The sequence below is a fragment of the Leptonychotes weddellii genome, chromosome 6, assembly GCF_054177405.1.
Source record: "Leptonychotes weddellii isolate Sample4059 chromosome 6, ASM5417740v2, whole genome shotgun sequence".
Lineage (NCBI taxonomy): Eukaryota > Metazoa > Chordata > Mammalia > Carnivora > Phocidae > Leptonychotes > Leptonychotes weddellii.
In genome coordinates this window covers 52,294,796-52,316,830 of record NC_138374.1, presented here as the reverse complement: position 1 = coordinate 52,316,830, position 22,035 = coordinate 52,294,796, and the positions used below count along the sequence as shown (strand labels likewise).

Genomic DNA, 22,035 nt, shown 5'->3' with positions numbered 1-22,035 from the left:
GAGGGAAATTAGGTTTTGGAGTCAATAAATTGATAGAATCAGTGATATTTTATTAAAATTTTCTGTTGATGATGTGAAATATAGTCAAAAATAAGTACAGAGGCTAGTGGTAGGGAAATAAATCAAGATATTAAAGACTCAAGATTTCTAGATAATAAGAAAGAATGCAGAGGCTGTGGTAGGTAACTGATACAGAAAAGATCAAAGCCAACTTCAAAATTCAAGCACGAAGAACTGAAGAACAAATGCTGGCAACACAAACAAGGATAAGTCAGGAAAAGATGACAGTTTTGGTAGGAGAGGAGAGCTGGGAAGGATGAGAAAATTGGTTTTAAATCATTTTTTATTTTAAAATGATGGCAAGAGAAAGGTTTGCCTAAAACACGTAACTGAGAACATTTTCCTTAAAGGAGACAAAGCTGTGGCAGGAGGTGAGACAGAGGTAGAAAGTAAAACAAAAAGGGCCAAATACAGACCACTAAGAAAGATGCCACATTTAGGAGAAGAAAATAGGACATCAAAAGAAACAATCTGATCTAACATACAAACTAAATAAAACTAGCTAAATATCCTATAGAATGTAACAAAACTAGTTGTTTATAATTTAAAAAAATAATTAAACCAACTAAGCAGCATTCGGAAAGGAACAAAAGAAATCATTTAGTAGAGGTATAAATCTATGAGACAGTGCTTGTGTCCAAACAGGTGCTCTATAACCATGAGATGAATGAATGGACAAATAAAATGAGTAACAGATATATATCCATATATATCCATATATATCTATATAGTTCGTGCTTCTAACGACACTTAACATTTTCACTGAAATGCAAATTTTACCTTAAAATCCACCCAGATGTTATGTTCCACAAATATAACAACATTATGGACCACTTACTAAATAGACGTCATGTACATTACCTCATTTAATTTTTAAAACAACCCTATGAAATAGATGCTATTATTATCATATAGATGAATATACTAAGGCTTAGAGTTCAAGAATCTTAACCAAGGTCACATAGCTAAGAGCCAGAAATCTAACACAGGCCTCTGTAATACACATGCACTTTTTCTTAATAAACATGCATTTTTGGGGCACTTAGGTGGCTAAGTCAGTTAAGCGCTGACTCTTGATTTTGGCTCAAGTCATGATCTCAGGGTCGTGAAATGCAGCCTGAGTGGGGCTCCGTGGTTAGTGGGGAGTCTGCTTGAGATTCTCTCCCTTTGCCCCTCCCCATGCACATGCGCATGCTCTCTAATAAATAAAATCTTTAAAAAAAATGCATTCTTAATTCGCTATATGACAATTTTATTCAATATATGTTCATATATATATGAATACATATGAATATATGACTATTTGCATAAATAAATGTGTGCAACATATATTTAGAATATATACAGAAACATTTTTTTCTTTCTGTTAATGTTTAAAAGCTGGCTAAGTCAGAAGAGTATGTGACTCTCAATCCTGGGGTCATGAGTCTGAGCCCCACACTGGGTGCAGAGATTACTTAAAAATAAATCAGTAAGCTTTGTTTTATTATTATTTTTAAAAGATTTTATTCATTTGACAAAGGGTGGGAGGAGAGAGCAAGCACAAACAAGGGGAGCAGCACGCAGAGGGATACATTAGTATTACTGCCTAAAATATACAAAATAAAATCTATTTGTTTGATCGTAACACTTTTATTTCACATTTTCATTACTGTTTAGTGTTCTGGTTTATAAACCTCAGTTCAGAGGTAGTTTATGTTAAGTATATATGTGTGCCTTATCTGGGATCATGACCAGAGCCAAAGGCAGCCACTTAACCGACTGAGCCACACAGGTACCCCAATAAATAAACTTTAAAGAATTTTTTTAAATAAATAAAACTGTCATCAAGTACAACCAATGCTTGATCCTGTGGTCTACTCTTAAGGGAACAAATAACCCAGTTTAAGAAGCACATGTTAATAATGATGTGTTCATATCCGACTCTTGATTTTGGCTTAGGTCATGATTTCAGGGTCATGGAACCAAGGCCCACACTGGGCTCTACATTCAGTGGGGAGTCTTGCTTGAGATTCTCTCCCTTTCCTTTTCCTTCCCCACTCTCCCCACTGTGCGCTAGCACGTGCATGCGTACTCTCTCAGATAAATAAATAATCTTTAAAAAAAAATAATGCTGCTGTCATTTCAAAGTTGATACTTTTAATCCCTCTATTTGGTGACAAAAGCACTCTGAGCTCTTTTTTTCACTGTTTGATTAAATTTATATCTGTGGTCAGGAAACACATTTGGGAGAAACTGACCAGAGTAAAACCACTATTCCTGGCTTTCAAACAAAACAAAGATATTTAATTTATATATGGAGATCAAAACCTTCATCTTAGAGCAGGGGTCAGCAAACTATAGCCTGTGAGTGAAATCCTGCCCACAGACTGTTTTGGTAAATAATTTACTGGAAAGTAGCCATGCCCATCCATCTACATACACTCTGCAGCAGAGTTGAGAACTTTTTTTTTTTTTTTTTTGAAGTTGAGTAATTTCAAGAGAAACCATATGGCTTGTAAAGTATAAAATATTACTACCTCGCCCTTTACAGGTAAAATTTGCAGGCCCTTGCCCTAGCATCTTTTGCCAAGCTCTGTCTACTAATAAATAAAACATACACAATAATTACACAAAAAACTCTTTGGCCTTTCCCTCTCTAATATTTATGTTTATAAACATACACACCAACTTTTAATCACATTGGACTCTAAAATTTAGTGAGTCCTGTACAAAATGCTTCACATCTCACTGACCAATATATATTTTTATCTTAAATATTTTAGATTTTAAAAGGTAAACTGTAGTTTCCTTCACCAATAGCAACGAATGTTTGCAGTTTGTATATCCTGCAGGTAGATCTGTTTTTGAAAAGAAGTGCTATTTTAGAATAAAAAACAATTCAGAAACCAGTTCTGGTTGAAAAACAGCCAAATATCAAATTTACACTAGGGGGGAAATTATGGCTGATACTTAGTCACAATGATTTAACAACTGAAGAGAAAATCAGTTAACACTGCTTTTAAAAACAGGGAAATTAGGAGACTGAACAAGAAGACTGATCTAAAAGACCTCATACATATATATATTTACATATAAAATCAACAGTTTTAAAATATATATATATAAATACATTTGTATGGTAGATAACATTGACATTATTTTGTCCAGGAAGCCTTCATTTATTCTTCAGAGTATGAGCCCTCTTATGTGTTCTCACAGCACCCTTAATTTTCCTTAATCTTGCACTTACCATGCTTTATAACACAAATGCTTATTTATTTGTATGTATATAACTGCTCTACATTTATAATCTCAACAAGGGCAGAAATCACATCTTTTCTTTATCACTGCATCCCTAATGTCTAATACAATGATAAGAACATAGTAGGCACTCAGTAAATATTTGTGAAATGAATAAAAAAGAAATCACAAGTTCAAAACAACCTATACATTAGTATTATTGCTTAAAATATACAAAATAAAATCTATATATGTTTGATCATAACACTTTTATTTCACATTTTCATTACTGTTTAGTATTCTGGTTTATAAACCTCAGTTCAGAGGTAGTATATGTTAAATATATATGTGTGCCTTATCTGGTTTATTTAGGGGTTCTTTACCAAAAAAAATTTTTTTTTGAAAATCACTGATTTAGAAGATTAGCATGATATGTAGCAATTAGGCAAGAGAGACCAAGTCAGTCTTCTCTTTCAGCATCTCAGTATCTCTACAATGTACTGTGTCAAAACTCAAAAACTACTCAATAACTGAACGACTTGCCAATAAACTCATTATCTGGTAATATATCCATTCCTGACAGCAAGTACCAAAGCTATCTTTCTTATAATACCATTTGGAACACTGGGAGTGATTTTTAACTTAAAAGCTTTTGAAAGGACATGACATAAGGGAGGAACCAGTCATCCACATATCCTGAAATGATTAGTAAACACACAGTCCAATTCTCTAGTTCCTAATCCTTGACCAGTAGGTCAAGAAGGCAATCATTGAGGAAACTTCTAATTTTCAACCATGGAGCAGAGAGAAGGAATATATTCACAGTTGTCATACAGAAGGTGTCTTCGAAAATACAAGTTTCTGATAAGCAACTTGGGTTTCACTAAAAATGAAAATAAATCAAATATCCACAAATATCTATTTATGGCAGATTAAGACCAAGCAAAGTTTTCTTCAAAGTAAGGAGTAGGAGAAAGATAAGTGATTGCCCTAAGGACTCCCAGTAAGAGATGCTTCAGACATTAATAACATTATCATTCTGCTTTTGAGTATGTAACAACTTCAAACAACAACCCAGTTTCCTCATAACCCAATAAATCAAATTGAAAGTAGCCGTTTCCCATCCAAATGGTGGTAGTGGTGGTAACAAAATCAGTGCCTTATGAATGTAGAATTACATATATTATATAATTTGAATAATACATGAATCCTGGGAAACTATCAAGGCCAGTATTTTAATCCTTTTTTTATAGATAATTAATTCTCCACTTACATATATGATAAAGAGAAAGACTTGTTCAAAATTACACTGATAGGAAGCAGCAAAAATGGTCTTTTAACAATAAAATGCTATCTGCAATTATGTAAGTATGAACCTCTAGATCTAGGGGCATAAAATAAAAACAAACCCCTTTCTAAACATGTTCTATTACCACACTCACTAAGAGAAGTACATTAAAAATGGCAGGGACTTTGGAAGTAGATTTGTATTTGTATTTCAACTCTGTTATTTACTGGTGTCTGACCTTTGACATTTAGATTAGGGGGCAAGATATAAACTATACAGAGTTTAAGAAGTTAAATGAAGACTATATGTCAAGTGCTCACATGAATTAATGTACAAGGGAGGTTCTAATCTTGGCCACTGTTAAAAAGTGCTCACATGAATTAATGTACAAGGGAGGTTCTAATCTTGGCCACTGTTAAAATTTCCTCTTCCCTTTTAGCCAGCAAGAACATCAGATCCTAGTATCTAGCATGGCTCCATCAAAAAGGTCTCTGGAGACGGAGCCCCATAGGGTTCTACACCTCAGTACAAGTTGAGGCTTCTGAGCTAGGCAAAGAGCTTAAGTTACTTGCTCAAGTTGTCTTTACGAAAAAAAAGTTCAATTTCCCCTCCTTGTCCCACCTTCCCTTTAACTTGTGGTAAAAGATACAGCTAAGGAAACAATTATTTTTTAAAGGAGTAATAAAGACAAGCAGATAAAGAAGTGAGAGAGTGAATAATTATTTGGCAATAGGGTCCAGCTGACAAAGGATGGTTCACTGAAGTAACAGGAAAACAGAGTCCAGAGGAAAGAAAAAAAATCTAATTAATCTCCTGAATCCTAGACAAAAGGCATACAGAAAAGTAGAGACTCATCCTATGAAGACAGAGGATCTTAACAGCAGTTTATTGCAGAATCCAATTAACCCTAAAATTCTGCAAGAAAGCCTTGTTTTGGGAAAGGCAAAAGACAGAATGACTTGTTTCCCCATGGAAAGAAATTGCAATCATCTCTTCAATTATAATAAGAGAAATGACTATTTTACTAGGAATCTTGAACATACTCAATACCAAAGAAAAAAGTAAATTCAAGAAGTTTAACTGAGGAAATACCCAGGAACCTCACTAAAAGAATAAGAAGGATTATCTCTTTTATCCCTTAACATTTACCTTAGTACTAGGCAAGAAGGGTCTGAAAATGCTAAAGAAGCTAAGTAAGGAGAGGAAACTAAAGATTAAAGGTTCGAATGGGTTTTTTAGTGATTCTAGAGATAAGAAACATATGCTTCTCCCTTAGGTCATGTCTCCCAAAATAGCTTCTCAAGAATACCAAATGGCATAACAGAGATATACCTACCAGCTGTCAGGGATGTCTCAAATCCATCTTTAATGAAACAGCTGAGACTCTACTTCTTCATATAACTTTGAACTGCTACAAGTGTAAAGGGTACTATTTCTTACACTGGGAAGAAGGGCAGGAAAGAACAATAGGCAAATTAATGAATTATATATGGTTCCAATTTCAAGTTAGTCGTTTGTTTCAAGTGGAATGTTCTACTTTGATTGAAACCATTAGTACCCAATAACAAAAGAACTTGAGTTTAAATATTCATAATCACAACTAGGATACAATCTCTCTCATATAATAACCACTTATAAATAACAAAAATCATATTTAAACTAACAAATTATGTTCTTCACAAGGAAATGTAAGAATTCTAATTCATTAGTATGCTATTGTTCTGCCCAACTACAGACAAGTTACCTACAAATGCCTAACAAAGTCAAGTAAGACCAAAACTCCGAAGTATTATTTTTTTAAGAAAAATTTAGATAACTCTTCTAAATATCTGTAATCTATATCTCTTATGCTAACCTAAATCTATAATATTAATGTTAAAATAAATATCATCAACCTGTTAGGCAGCAACAAGGAAAATAAAAGAACTATTGGACATACCCTATGCAATATTTCTAAAACCTTTAATGCAGTATGAAGAAAATTGTTGAAAATTCTTCTTTCAGAAGGGGGAATGCCGATCTTGTAGAGTTTCAAAAGATGTACCACAACTTCCTTAAAAAGTTCTACAATCTTGAGGAATAGTGGAGGTTCAAGTACTGACCACCAGTTTTCTGTTATTAAAGGGTGAACATACAAATAAAATGAATTTTTTTTTTTAATCACAGTTTTCAAAATCATACAAGACTTTTCTTCTAAAAGCAGTAGTCTTAACCCTTTCAAAATCCCAGGAAGATCCATATAACACAGTATTTTATGTAACATTTCTAGGGTTTACAGACACCATCCTTCTCTCAAGTTAAAGAATGCTGTTCTAAAAGCTCTCAGAGGCAAAAATAAAGAAAGGTCTACTGAATTTATTTCTTGGCTTCCTACATTATGTTAAAAACTCACTACTATATCTAACATTAAATCGGTTACTAAAAAGTGCTTTGGGGGTGGGGTAGCTCACCTGGCTAGCTCAACAGGAAGAGCATGTGACTCTTGATCTCAGGGTCAGGAGTTTGAGAACCATGTTGGATGTACAGATTACTAAAAACAATAAACTTAAAAAAAACCACACCACATCTTTTTTTTAAAAAAAGTGCTTTGAAAATTAGAATTTTAATTTTTAAAGATTCTAAAATCCCAATATTTAGGGATCTTTCCAAGTTATATCTTTCAACTTAACATAAAGTTGAAATATTGTGAAGTACCACCTTTAAAATGCAAGGTAATCCTAAAAATTGGATACTGAGAACAATGTAAAGTATTAACATGTCTGTTCTTCCCCACAATCACTATTTGTTTGTAGTTATTAACTACAAATACCATAATCTTATGAAGCAGGCAGAAATACGAAAACTTTGACAACATGGAAGCAATACTCTTGTGAGTCCCTGCTTCACTCTTATTCACTTAATTATCTCAGAATTGAGGATTCTACTCTTTGCTTACTACTTCTCTCTGCTCACTCTCAGCCTAAAACTTTTTGTACTGATTTTATGACTTCTATATATCTTAGCTTCACAAACCTATAAATTCTATCAGGAACCCATTCTATTGGGTTAAATGTAGCAAACAAACTATAATGGCCAGGAGACAGAGATGAAATCCATACAAATTGAAAAATTAAAGTGAGAAAAGTTTAGGCCAAAAAATTACAGTAGACAGAGACAGAACAATAAAATCAGATTAGTGGTAGAATCTCTTCTACATGGAGAGAAATAATATCAAACAGGGGAAATTAGCAAGTGAGAGATATACAAGGCAAAGAGTTAACAAGAGTTCATAAGAGGATTTAATACCCATGTTTGTTCAGTTTTAATTGTTCCTCCACCTTTACTTCTTTAATAAGCAAGACCAAGGGGATGAGGGAGGGGAATACAGAAAATAGTTGTTATCTTTCCTGATATGGTCTCTGCTGTTGTGTTTGATTAAAATTTTAATATTTAACATGCTTTGCCTCTAACAACCAGCATGACTAGAAAAAAGCAATAAAAGAAAAACAGGTTTATTCTTCTGTAAGATACTGTCAAATAAGCAGGGTAGCAAAATTTCAGACAGCAAAAAAAATTAAAAACTTATTAGCATTTTCATTTAAAGAGAAAAAGTTACGAAAGAAAAAAAGACTAAAATTCTTACCAAGTACTTTCAATGGTGCCTTTTCTAGGTTCACAAGAGCTGTACCAAAGGGAATTGCTATTGTTGTGAAACTGTTGGAATCACTCATCAGGGGGCATTCTGGTAGAGTAAGATAAAACCTCAATGCTTCAACATCAGGTAAGGAGCTAGTCAGTTTAGGAATAAGATTCTTTTCCAAACTAGCTGCCACCTATATTTTGACAAAAAGTAAAACCTACTTTATTTAAAATGAATGTACTTTCCAAAAAGAAGAAGAAAAATCATAAACACAGCAAACATGAAATGGTGAAAAAAATGTATCTTACAATGAATCAACGAATGTACTTTGAAGCACAGTGTAAATTAATGCCTAAGCATTGCTAAGAGCATTTTAAAAATCTTGTGTGTAAGTCTCAATTTAAACTCTCTATAGCTATACCTATATAAACCAACACGGTAATGTTAAGTATTAAAGGTCTACTCAAACATCTGGAGAGATTTACAGATATTTGATAGCTAAACCGTAAATTCTTTAAAATAAAACCTTATTTTAATTCTTATATTAGCTTACATAAAAAATCAGAGAAACCACATCACAATGAAACATTTGAAACTATAAAGTTAATTAGGCTATAAATAGACAAAATAACATGGAATATAAAGTTCAACGGGCTACATAACACAAATATAAAATACTTTAAGAACAAACCTGCTGAGATATCTGAGGATGATCAGGTTGTATAAGTTTGTGGAATAAAAGCCTAGCAGCATTCATATCAACCCCTGAAAATTTGGTGCCTGTTCTATAGTGATCATCATTGCTATAAAAGAAAAAAACAGAAAAAGAAGAGAGAGAGAAGGAAAATAATAAAGCCTTAAAGTTATTTCACTTATTTAATATATTACTTAATACAATAGATTTTAAAAATTCCGTATACCAAAGAATTACCACTTACCTAACAGCTAGAAAACTTCCATTTAGACAACCAGAGGAAGAAAACGTTCCATCTATTTCACTAAAAAGAGAGTTAAAAATCCCCAAATCACAAAATGAGAAATCTACTGTTCACTTTTTTTAATCAAAATATTTAATATAATATTTAATGCCACAGATCACTCCTCTAACCAATACTCAACCAGTATAAATCAAAATTTTATAAATTACTAAATTACTAAGGATTAAAGTAATACAGCTTACCCTAGACTTTCTCAAATTCATCAGACAAATCCTATGTTCGTTCTTTCTTTTTTTTTTAAAGCCTACAGCACCCGGTATTCCCAGGCGGTCTCCCATCCAAGTACTAACCAGGCCCGACCCTGCTTAGCTTCCGAAATCAAATGAGATCAGGGGCATTCAGGGTGGTATGACCACAGACACAAATCTGATGTTGTTAAAAAAATTTTTTTTTACATAAACATATACATTTAATTTTCTTAACTACACATGATGGTAAATCTAATGAAGGATGTTATTTTTTTTGAAGTCCACTCTTCGGCTTTTACGAAAAATTTTAATTTGGGAAAACAATCTATCATTAAAAAACAGCTTCTCGGATACAGTCCCTCATCCCCAAAACCAATGCTACCTGCAGTAACAGAAAACTCTAACTACTAAACAAGTTCATCTATAAGCAAAATATTCAAGAAAGATTTAATACTTAAGTCTTTTAGGGAGTATAAAAGTTAAAAGACAGTGAACACTAGGAAGCTAGAAGTAACATTATTTTAAACCCAATCCTAAAGTCATTGTGTTTAATATTTTAAGTTATCATTTAATATTATGGATATGAAAGAATTACAACATATATAAATTCAAATGAGATCTCTTAAAATATCCATTATTATAGAAATTCTAGACATTTAAACTTATGATTTTTTTTTTTTGGTGAGTGATATTAATAAAATATTTATTAAAATAAAAACTTCTAAGTACCAGATAGCACTACCATGGAGGTAAAAGGTTGTGTTTGTGTTGTGTAGGTAAAATGTTTTTCTTACTTGGCTATCTCCACAGGCAACCTTCCAGAGGGGTAGCTCAGCCATTTTTGAATTAGAGCTTCATTCAGAGTCCAGATCTGCTTTGAAGGATCAGGACATCTAAAGTCATCTGGTGGTCCACAGTTCTAAATTTAAAATAAGTAGATTAGCCAGAGAGAAGATATATATGTAACTTATACCAAGACATGTTTCCACTATGTATTTAGGTTTTTTTTAACAGAGTATATCTCTACTAAATACCTGAAACAATACTTATCAACTAGATCAGAAAAATTCTGTAGACTTGGGGGCAAAAAAATTTAAGGCAATTACTTTGTAACATACAAAGAACATTAATTAATATGGGCTTTAAAAATTCTTCAAAGTTATTTGAGCTCAGTAATTATTTGTATGACTACTATTACCTGGCGATTAGAATAATGTGAAAAGCTTTGATCTCCCCCTGAGAAAATTCTTTTCACACAGAAATATTCTTCAGAATCTGTAATAAAAATAAGATGTAAATAAATTTAAGATTTATATGACATTTTCAGAGCATCAAATATGCTACTGGATTTTCTCTTAATAATCTAACTCAATTAAACCTCCCATTCAGCATTCAATGATATAAAATGACTTGGAATATTTTGATTACTATGGAAATGAGATTGACCAAGTGACACACATTGAATAATTCCATAAGCATAAACAGCACTTGGTAAGTTTGCCAAGTCTTTCTTCTGGCTTACACAAAAAGGTGCTGTTTTCTAGTCTATGTCTTTTTTATTTCAATATATTTTACTTTAAACTGAAGATGATGTAAAAGTGAATGAAGCGTATAAAAGAGAGCTCAGAAGAAAATAAAGAATATTCATTTTTTTAAAAGAATGGTAACAAATGTTAAAACTTCTTGAGTAAAATACTTGATAATGCAAAATTATTTTCATTTAATATAGCTGTACAAAAATAAGATGACACACACAGCTCTTCATTGGCAACTATTTTATCAATAAAACCCAAATCCACTGCCTGGGTGGCACAGTCAGTTAAGCTCCAACTCTAGGTTTCAGTTCAGGTTGTGATCTCGAGCCCTATGTCAGGCTCTGTGCTCTGCTCTCAGTGGGAGTCTTCTTAAGACTCTCCCTCTGCACCTCCCCCCAACCCCCTTTCTCTCAAAAAAAGAAACCTTAAAAAAAAAAAAATCCAGTTCAAAAAAATTAATAAGCAAATTTAGTAGCAGTAAAATTAAGTTCTTTTTCAAAAAGATATTTGATGCCTCTTCCTTTCTTTTTTTTTTGCTTCTCAAAATGGAAAGAGTATTATCAAAAGTACTGCGGGGAGTGGGGGAGAGTACTGCTTGGCGAGTACTTAGAGGTATCACATACCAAAACATTAAAGCCCAATACTGTAACCTAAGGCTCATAATTTCCAAATATAATACATTTCTGTCATCCTACTCCTGACCCCCACACCACCCTTTAGTTTACTAGTTCTTTACCTTGTATTATTTGTGACCATGGCTGCTACAGAATTATACGTTCTTAAGGAAGGACCACATCTTAATTTCCTTGATTATTCCTTACTACCAAGCACAATGTTTTATTTGCAAAAGAACTCATTAAATATTCGTTAACATCAATATATAATATGAAGTAATATTTACCTAGCTTAGAACATACTAAAAACCTCAGAATTCAGAACATTAACATGACTAAATTTTTCACAAGTACCAAGAATGCTCTAGATCAAAAATAACTTTTAAGAACAGATTAATGGGTAAATCTAAAATATTAAATAATGATTCCACTTAAAATCTTTTCTCTACATCATTTTCACAAATCTAAATGAAATTGTTCGCTTCCTTAAAAGATTTAGCAGGATGTTATTCATTTATCCCTAAAATGTGATTCTGCTCTCTATAAATAATCAAGAAGGATGAGTACAGCACATGAATAGGTTTCTTGGGAATATGAGGAAGGTACCAAAAATTGTTTTTCTTAATTTCCTTTTAATCCTACTCCAAAAAGTTTACATAATCTAGTTATCTGTCTTACACAGCTTCTTGCAGACTGAATTTTGCTAATTGTATCCTTAAGGTTTCTCCTCACATTTTTCTTGGTCTTCTGTACTTCCTGTAAATTGGTCGTTGGATCTAGAAAGGCTTTAATTAGGCTGGTCCGAGTGCAGTGGTGTTTACAATTAGAAAGGCTTTAATTAAAGTCTGATAGTTTCAACAAAACTATTACAAGGTGGTAGTGGGGGCTGTTCTTCTATCAGGAAGCACATAACGTGTGGCTGGGTTCCTTTCTGCAATGTTAGGAACCACTGACGCTCAGTGCTTAGACTATTAATTCATTGTGAGTTGAAAAATGATGATATGCGAACATTACTTCCTCATCTTGTAGCTGGCCCATTAGCTTCCCAAACTACAGAGTTTGTTACCCTGTAATAGGAAAAAATTAACTCTTGATCTTTTCCATTTATTTGCTCTTCTCTTGCCTTTTAAACTTGCATTTCTTTGATACTAAAGAGGATAATAATTTTTCTTTCTTTTTAAAAATATTTTATTTATTTGACACAGAGAGAGAGCACAAGCAGGTAAAGCAGCAGGCAGAGGGAGAGGGAGAAGCAGGCTCTCCGCTGGGGCTCGATCCCAGAACCCTGGGATCATGACCTGAGCCAAAGGCAGACACTTAACCGACTGAGCCACCCAGGCGCCCCAATAATAATTTTTCTTAAAGATTTATTTATTTATTTTAGAGAAAAAGAGAGTGCATGAGCAGGAGGAGGGGGAGAGAATCTCAGCAGACTCCCCGCCGAGTGTGGGGCCTCACACGGGGCTGATCTCACAACCCCGAGATCATGACCTGAGCCAAAATCAAGACTGACTGAGCCACCCAGGTGCTCCAAGAGGGTAATAATTTTTGCATGAGTTTTAGTAACATGAATTTCCTCTTTGAGCATTTCCATTAATTTCCTTTAACTATTAAGTGTGTTAATGTTTGTCTAATTTATTTATTAGGTGTCTCCCTGTTTTTCTCACCAATATGTATGAGCACTCTGGATATTCAGGCTAATTAATCCTAGGCTGTATTTGCTACAATTTTTCTTAAATATTTAATTTTGACTCACAGAAGATTTGTTTTTCCATTTAATCAAATGTATTTATCTCTTCCTTTATAAAGACTTTCGTTGCCATAATGCTGAGAAAGGCTTTCCCATTTCGTGTGTGTGTGTGTGTGTGTTTTTAAAGTAATCTCTCCACCCAACGTGGGGCTCCAACTCACAACCTCGATACCAAGAGTCACGTGCTCTTTCGACTGAGGCAGCCAGGAGCCCCAAGGCTTTTCCCATGTTTGAATCAGAGAATTATTTTCTTAAGAACTTTTAAACATTTAATTCTTTAATCCTTTATACCTTAGTGTTATAAACTATTAGGTTATATATATAACTCAGGTTAGGATCTAAACTGACCTTTTCTCCCCAATTTTCATGTGCTGAGTAATTCTCCCTTCTCAGATTAGTGATGCCTTGTTTTAAAGTTATGAAAAGGCACTACCTCTTCCACCTATAACCACAATGCTAAAAAATACTGACACTCTACCAAAATGCTCTCTCAAAGTCCTTGAGAATATATATCTCCAAGAACAATTACCAAGGAACTAGAGTTTGAATTTGAAATAAAACTTATATACAATGTAAGTTATATATACACCTTATAAAATATTATATTCTTATATAAAGTATAACATACCTTATATAGGGTGTGTGTATATATATATACACACTTATATAGAGTATAATATAAATATTATATACAATACCTACATGGAATTCCCCTTCCTCCGACCTTCCATTAAATTCTAATGATCTGAATATCTATGTATATACCAATAATCTGATTTGTTATAGTTTTATATAGTACATATTGTCATATCTAGGAGGGCTATTTCACATTCTCCTTGCTCTTTACAAAATACTTTTTACATTGTAAGAAAAAATTGTGAAGACTTTGAAACAGGGCTCCCTGCCTACCAATACTAAGCCCTGATTAAAGCATCCTTCAGGAATTGCTGAAAGGTGTTACTGAGCTACTTACTATTCTGTAAATTGTACTTCTATTTAGGAGCAGTACTGACAGAGATACAACAATGTACGTGTTCTTTTTTTTTTTTTTTTTAAGATCTTAGGGACTCCTGGGTGGCTCAGTCAATTAAGCGTCTGCCTTCGTCTCAGGTCATGACCCTGGGGTCCTGGGATCGAGTCCCACATCGGGCTCCTTGCTCGGCGGGGAGTCTGCTTCTCCCTCTGCCTGCCGCTCCCCCTGCTTGTGCTCTCTCTCAATAAATAAAATCTTTTTTTATAAAGATTTTATTTATTTGCCAGAGAGAGAAAGAGAGCATCCATACAAGCAGGGGGCGTGGCAGAGGGAGAGGCAGGCTCCCCACTGAGCAGGGAGCCCAACACAGGTTCGATCCCAGGACCCTGGGATCAGGACCTGCGCAGAAAGCAGACACTTAACCAACTAAGCCACCCAGGTGCCCCCCTTTTTTTTTTTTTAAAGATTTATTTATTTTAGAGAGAGAAGCACGCAGAGCTGGGGGAACAGCAGGGGGACCTTCAAGTAGATTCCCCACTGAGTGTGGAGTCCAATGCAGGGCTCGATTCCAGGACCCTGAGATCATGACTTGAGCCAAAATCAAGAGTTGGATGCTTGACCAACTGAGTCACCCAGCACCCCTAAAACTACAAAAATTTTAAAATACTGACTCATTTAAAGATGAGCAATAATGAACGTACTACATGTTAACAAAGATAACATCTTAGTATTAATACGAAAGCCATTTTGATTTCATGGACCTTCTGAGACAACACCACCATCCTGAAGCAAGTCTGTTTGCTTTAGAATATGAAAGAACATAAATGAAGACAATGGAGCAAGTGAATTTTATTTGCCTTGGTTTATATTTGACTCTGAAAAGAAGCTATAAAATGTGTTAACATCTTAGCAAATTTCATTCAATTTTGAAGGGTGTGCTCCTATGGTTTAATGACTAATGCCTTCACCTATGATATAAAATGTTATTCTTTACTTTTTTGTGTAATCTGCTGGACAGCAAAAATTCTGTGTCTTATTAGAATAATCTTCGATACTTTGTTGACTTTATTGTCTTTCATTATTTAACGGGGGAAAAAACCAAATGTTCCTCAGTTTTGAAAGAGCTGAAAGTTCTTTTCAATCTCATTACCCTCTACATTTATTTTGAAATCTTTTACTGTCCCTTTGATAAAATAGGTAACCAAGTACTGTTTCTACCATCTAATAGCTGTATCTTAATAAAGAGTTCAAATTTCCTCTATTTCTTTGATTTTTGCCTTCCTATTATGGATTCAATTGTTTCCCCAAAATTCGTATGTTGAAGTCTTAACCCCAGTATTTCAGAATATAACTGTATTTACAGACAGAGCCTTTAAAGAGGTGATGAAGGTAAAATGAAGCTGTAAGGGTACCTGGTGTCCTTATTATAAGAGGAAAAGACATCAGTGATGCATACACACAGAGAAAAGGCCATGTGAGGACACAGAAAAAGGCAGCCATCGCTAGCCAAGGAGAGAGGCCTCAGAAGAAACCAAATTCCTGACATGACACCTTGATCATGGACTTCTAGCCTCCAGAACTTTGAGGAAATAAATTTCTGTTCTCTAAGCCACCCAGCTTGTGGTATTTTTTATGGCAGCTCTAGCAAACGAACATGATTTGCAAAATCATATCCTAAATATAGAAAAATAAAACTTCTAAGATACCTTTTACGAAAGTATCTTTGAGTTTTTCCAGACAGGCCTTGGAGAATTATAAAGGTTGTTCTTTTATTATACAAGAAGAGATGCGAGAAATACAGGTTTGTTTGATGTGTTACTATTTCAAGAGTTGCATGGGAAGAGTTGTCAAATCAGAAAAGATACTTAATCTTCCCGAGGTTAAATTTATATGGTAAAATGTAATTAATATAAACGTTTCAAAAACTGTTTCTCTTATGGGAAGTCCCTGGGGATTTGTCAATATCCTTGTTTTCCATATGTTTAAATATGAAGTAAAACACTATTCAAAACTCTTATGAAATTGTTCTTATTTTCCTATATTTATCAAAGTTCTGGTCCTATTTTCAATTATTATTTAACTGTTATTTTAAACATTTTGTGGTATATTCTTACCGCTTTAATTCACATCTAGTTATCTCCTTGGTTTGCAAATGGGATGTATTTCAGACTTACGCATGAAGTCTTATAAAAAATACTGATGTCTGACTTACTGAATCTCTTCACTTGATATTCTTAGTGTTATTCCTGGTACATTAGGTCTCAGGATTATCATGTTATATCGCAACATTTTTTCATCTATAAAAAGTTAGAGTCCTCTATATTTATGAATCAGATGTTAAGAGTCACTGTCTTCTTTAAGAACAAGCTTAATCATCTTTAGAAATGTGTTTTGCATGCCACAGACACAACCAAATATCCCTGTCAGCCATATTATTCCTATAATGAACCCTCTTCAGATCTTTCCATTTTACAGTTATCAGCAATAGACTAGTCACAGTCATTTTAAGCCTGTCATCTATTGATTTTACTCTAATACTTACCTGAAGTCTCTCCTATAAACTCTGGTACAGGCCAGAGTTTGTGTTTTCAAAAAAGAAGGACATCTCAGAGGCATGCAAAAAGGACTGTACTATGTATATGAAACCATTTATACTTCACAGAATAGACACTTAGGCACAGGCTTCTGAGGAAACACAACTCAGAAAACTTTCAGAACATACCTGTGGATTGCATTAGAATTACTCATAATTTCTTTAAAGTTGCTAAGTTGTTTTATGAAATTTCTTATTAGAACACCTTACACTGGAATGAATGAACTGATGAAGAAAAATTTATTGTGGTTATCTGTTTAGAATAATGTTTAATTTTGTTTTAATGTTCTGTTTTTTGGATATATAAGGGAACTATTTGTCCTTCTTCTAAAGATATCTAATTCACAACAATTTTGTAAATTCTGCTTTGTTAAAAATGAAACATTTATAAAAATGGTACTTCCCTCTGCCTCACTTCAGCTTGCCAGTATCTCCCGGAGAGGAGCTTGTACCCTGGTCTGGCATCCCAGTTTTTGTGGCTGCTGCCCAGGAAGCACCTCTAGGTGCTCTGGGGGCCAGTGGGGTTTATGCTCACAGGTCTCACAGGACTGTAATCAACAGAAAAAGTTCTTAAACAGCTACCACCCCTAAGGTACAGCAAGAGACAACAGATGAAGATGCCCAATCTTTCTGTGAGAGTCCCATTAGCTTATCTTTGTAGCTGTGGCCTGACAGGCAGGCTTCTAATTAAACACAGGTCTAAGGGCCTACTGTAATCCTCCCTAGAGACCTCAGAAGGAGGGCCTTATCTCTGTGCTCTCCCTCTGCCACACGCCAGAGCACCATTACTTCCCCTCAGGGGAAATGTAGACACATCTGGCCCTGGTTTTTGTGGCTGCTACCTAGTGGATACCCCGATTGCCTGGTTCTGGTGGACTGCGGGACTTGCATTCCTGGGACCGGGTTCCCATGGGCTGTAAAAATCAAAGAGACAGTTCTTGGCTGGCTACCACCCCCCAGTCACAGCACAAACAGCAGACTGAAATACACCCCCAGTCTTTCTGTGAAAAAGGCCTACTTGCATGTCCTGGAGCTTCGACCTTAGAGGCAGGCTTCTGGTTTAGCATACATCTATCAATTTACTAAGGTGATCTCTGGGGACTAAGGCTAGCAAATGCCTTCTTTGCCCTGTCCTCTGCATTACTACAAGTCACTGCTATCTCCTGGAGTGGAGCTTGGACCATTGTCTGGTGTCCTGATTTTCATGGCTGCTGCCCAGGGGACCCCTCTAGGCTCTCTGGTGGCTAGTGGGACTTTCACTTGTGGTCCCACAGGACCGTATATATTTGCATACTTTAAAAGCTGCTGCCTGAGAGTCTGGCTTCCAATCAGCCTGAATCTAGGTGCTGCCTGAGATCCTCCCATTTGGGACACCCACAGGCCTTGGCACACCCTCAATTAGTGGGAGCCACAAAAAATAAAAGACTGCTTGGACAATCACAAAGGTCTGAGAGACAACCAAGAGCTAGGGCAGGGTTGAACTATATTACAAAGCTCTAATAATCAAAACAGTATGGTATTGGCATAAAAACAGACACTTAGATCAATGGAACAGAATAGAGAAGCCAGAAATAAAACCACAAATATATGGTCAATTTATGACAAAGGAGCCAAGAATATACAATGGGAAAAGGACAATCTCTTTAATAGATGGTGTTGGAAAACCTGGACAGCCAATATGCAAAAGAATAAAATTGGACAACTATCTTACCCCATAAACACTAACTCAAAATGGATTAAAGACTTGAACGTTATGACCGGAAATCACAGAACTCCTGGAAGAAAACATAGGCAGTAGCTGACATCAATCTTAGAGATGATTTTTTGGGTTTGACACCAAAAGCAAAGACAAGAAAAACTAAAAAGCTTCTGCACAGCAAAGGAAACCATCAACAAAATGAAAAGGCAACCTGTGGAATGGAAGAAAATATTTGCAAATGATATATTTGATAAGGGATTAATATCCAAAATAAATAAAGAACTCATAAAACTGAATAGCAAAAAGGCAAATAATCTGATTAAAAATGGACGGAAGATCTGAATAAACATTTCTCCAAGGAAGACATACAGATGACCAACAGGTACATGAAAAGGTGCTCAACATCACTAATCATCAAAGAAAAGCAAATCAAAACCACACTGAGAAATTACCTGTAAGACTGGCTACTATAAAAAACACAGGAAATAACAAGTGCTGGTGAAAATGTGGAGTAAAGGGAACCTTTGTGCACTGTTGGTGGGAATATAAATTAGTACAGCCACTATAGAAAATGGTATGAAAATTCCTTAAAAAAATTAAAAATAGAACTACCATGCAATTCTACTTCTGTGTATTTATCCAAAGAAAATGAAAAAAACAAACTTGAGAATATATATGCACCCCCATGTTCCCTGCAGCATTATTTACAATACCTAAGACATGGAAGCAACCTAAGTGTCCACCGATAGATGAATGGTTAAAGAAAATCTGATACACACACACACAGGAATATTATTTAGTCATAAAAAAGAAGGAAATCTTGCCATTTGTTACAACATGTATGAACCTTGAAGGTATTAGGATAAGTGAAATAAGTCAGAGAAAGGCAAATACTGTATGATCTCACTTACTTCCATGTGGAATCTTAGGGAAAAAAAAAAGCTCATAGATATAGGGAACAAATCGGTAGTTGCCAGAGGTAAGGCGGGTGGGAGGGTGGACAAGATGGGTGACAGGGGTCAAAAGGTATAAATCTGGACACAGATCCACAGAGAGAGAGAATGCCATGTGAAGATGAAGGCAATGATCTACTAGCCAGGAAATGCCAAAGATTGCCAGCAAACCACCAGAGGCTAGGAGAGACACATGGAACAGAGGCTCCCTTATAGCCCTCAGAAGAAAGTAATCCTGGGGTGCCTGGGTGGCGCAGTTGGCTAAGTGTTTTTGGCTCAGATCATGATCTCACGTTGGACTCTCTGCTTCTCCCTCTCCCTCTGCCCCTCCCCACCCAACTCTGCTTGTGCATGCTCTCTCTCAAATAAGTAAATAAAATCTTAAAAAAAGAAGAAGAAACCCTGCTTTTTCTTGGATTTCTAGCCTCCAGAACTGAGTCAATAAATTTGTGTTGTTCAAGCTACTCAGTTTGTGCTATTTTGTTACAGCAGCCCTAGAACACTAACACAGTTGTCCAAACTTTATACATTCTAAAGAAAGGTCTGCCCTATACCAAACTCCAAGGGCATAATCCCAAAGTCTGGAGTATCCTGTTAAGAATGTTTTTGTTTACCTGTGACCTCGAGGCCACATCAGATAGTTTATGCTAACAATGTGATTTATGGTGGGGGCCATGGGCTTCACCTCTGAAGGGACTGAGCAAATTAAATTCACATTTAAATGGGGCGCCTGGGTGGCTCAGTTGGTTGAACACCTGACTCTCTTGGTTTCGGCTTATGTCATGATCTCATGGGTCATGAGATCAACCCCTGTGTCAGGCTCCGTGCTCAGCAGGGAGTCTGTTTGAAGACTTTCCCTCTGCTTCTCCCCACACTCTCTCTCTCTCTGAAATAAATAAAACTTAAAAAAATTTAAATTCACATTTAACTAGTTTTTATCCTACACAGCCTTAGTATAGTGCAAAATAATTATCAACCATTATATATATGACACACACATATATATATAATTTGTGGTAAAATATACATAAAATTTCCCATTTTACTGCACATCTATAAACAGAAAAAATGACCAATGGAAGGTAGGAACTGTGGAGAACTGATTCATGGGAGAAAAAGGCCCCTGGCACGGCATAGGGCAGGGAGCCCTAGTGGTGGAGTGGGTAGTGAGAGACAAGGGGAGAGAGAAAGAGGTTGGGGGGGGGGAAGGAGTGAAAACACACAGAGGACTGTACAAGAGAAATGTTCCCCAAAACCACTGACTAGAAATAAGGAGAGGGTTTCAATACTGCCAGTTTTTTATAAACAGCAGAGCACAGAGTTTGAAGTTTTGGAGGTCAGTGCCATAGCCAGGGTTACCTGGCAGCACTCTGGGAGGGAAGCAGCCGGGGCCACAGGAGCAGGCAGAGCAGGCTGAGGATCTCCTGGGTTGCACAGGGAGAAACGGTTCCCCCTGCTGGGAGTGCATTTGGTAGAGGGGATACTGGTGTTTTTTTTTTTTTTTTAAACGATTTTATTTATTTATTCATGAGAGAGAGAGAGAGAGGCAGAGGGAGAAGCAGGCTCCCAAGAAGCAGGGAGCCTGATGCGGGACTCGATCCCAGGACCCTGGGATCATGACATGAGCCGAAGGCAGACGCCCAACCATCTGAGCCACCCAGGCACCCGAGGTGATACTGGTTTTGTTTTTTTGGATACAGAAAGAGCAATTCTTTTATTTTTTAAATTATCTACATATTTTTTAATTTTTAATTTTCTATCTTTGTCTATCAAGCTTCTCTTAACAAGCAGACCAAAACACACCTAGCTTCCTTTATTTTTTTAAATTTAAAATTTTTGTTTTATTTTGCTTTATTTATTTTATTTTATTTATTCATCCCAAAAGGAAGAACAGGAAGAAATGATGACCAGGAATTTAATCAATACAGATATAAGTAAGATGTCTGAACTAGAATTTAAAACAACAATTATAAGGATATTAGCTGGACTTGAAAAAAGCATAGAAGACACTAGAGAATCCTTTACTGCAGAGCTAAAAGAGCTAAAAGCTAGTCAAGCTGAAATTAAAAATGCTATAAATGAGATGCAAACCCAAATGGATGCTGTAACAATGAGGATAGACGAAGCAGAGGAATCAGTGATACTGAAAATAAAATTATGGAAAATAATAAAGCTGAAAAGAAGAGGGAAACAAAGATGATGGATCACAAAGGCAGACTTAGGGAACTCTGTGACTTATTAAAACATTAATAACATTCATATCATAGGACTCCCAGAATGATGAAGAGAGAGAAAAAGAGGCAGAAGGTTTATTTAAGCAAATTATAGCTGAACATTTCCCCTTAAGTAATCTGGGAAGGACACAGACATTAAAATCCAAGAAGCATGGAGAACTCTCATTAAATTCAACAAAAGCCAGCCATCACCAGAGATATCACAGTCAAATTCACAAAATACACAGACAAGGAAAGAATCCTGAAAGCAGCACGGGAAAAAAAAGTCCTTAACCTACAAGGGAAGACAGATCAGGATCACAGCAGATT

General features: G+C 35.4%; 1 protein-coding gene and 1 non-coding gene across 3 annotated transcripts in view; both read right to left on the bottom strand.

Moving 5' to 3' along the window:
- Positions 1 to 22,035, bottom strand: part of LOC102730702 (putative E3 ubiquitin-protein ligase HERC4) — a 93,822-nt gene that overhangs the window by 45,322 nt on the left and 26,465 nt on the right. For both annotated transcript variants that reach the window (XM_081824166.1, XM_081824167.1), the window contains exons 5-10: positions 10,574 to 10,650; positions 10,170 to 10,294; positions 9,128 to 9,187; positions 8,881 to 8,992; positions 8,193 to 8,382; positions 6,510 to 6,682 (exon numbers count right to left, since the gene is read on the bottom strand). In XM_081824166.1, the coding sequence (XP_081680292.1) occupies positions 6,510 to 6,682; positions 8,193 to 8,382; positions 8,881 to 8,992; positions 9,128 to 9,187; positions 10,170 to 10,294; positions 10,574 to 10,650 (737 nt within the window). The remainder of the gene's footprint in view (positions 1 to 6,509; positions 6,683 to 8,192; positions 8,383 to 8,880; positions 8,993 to 9,127; positions 9,188 to 10,169; positions 10,295 to 10,573; positions 10,651 to 22,035) is intronic.
- LOC115938392 (5S ribosomal RNA) lies at positions 9,429 to 9,547 on the bottom strand. The gene has a single exon (XR_004073520.1). It is a non-coding gene; the product is annotated as a 5S ribosomal RNA (ribosomal RNA).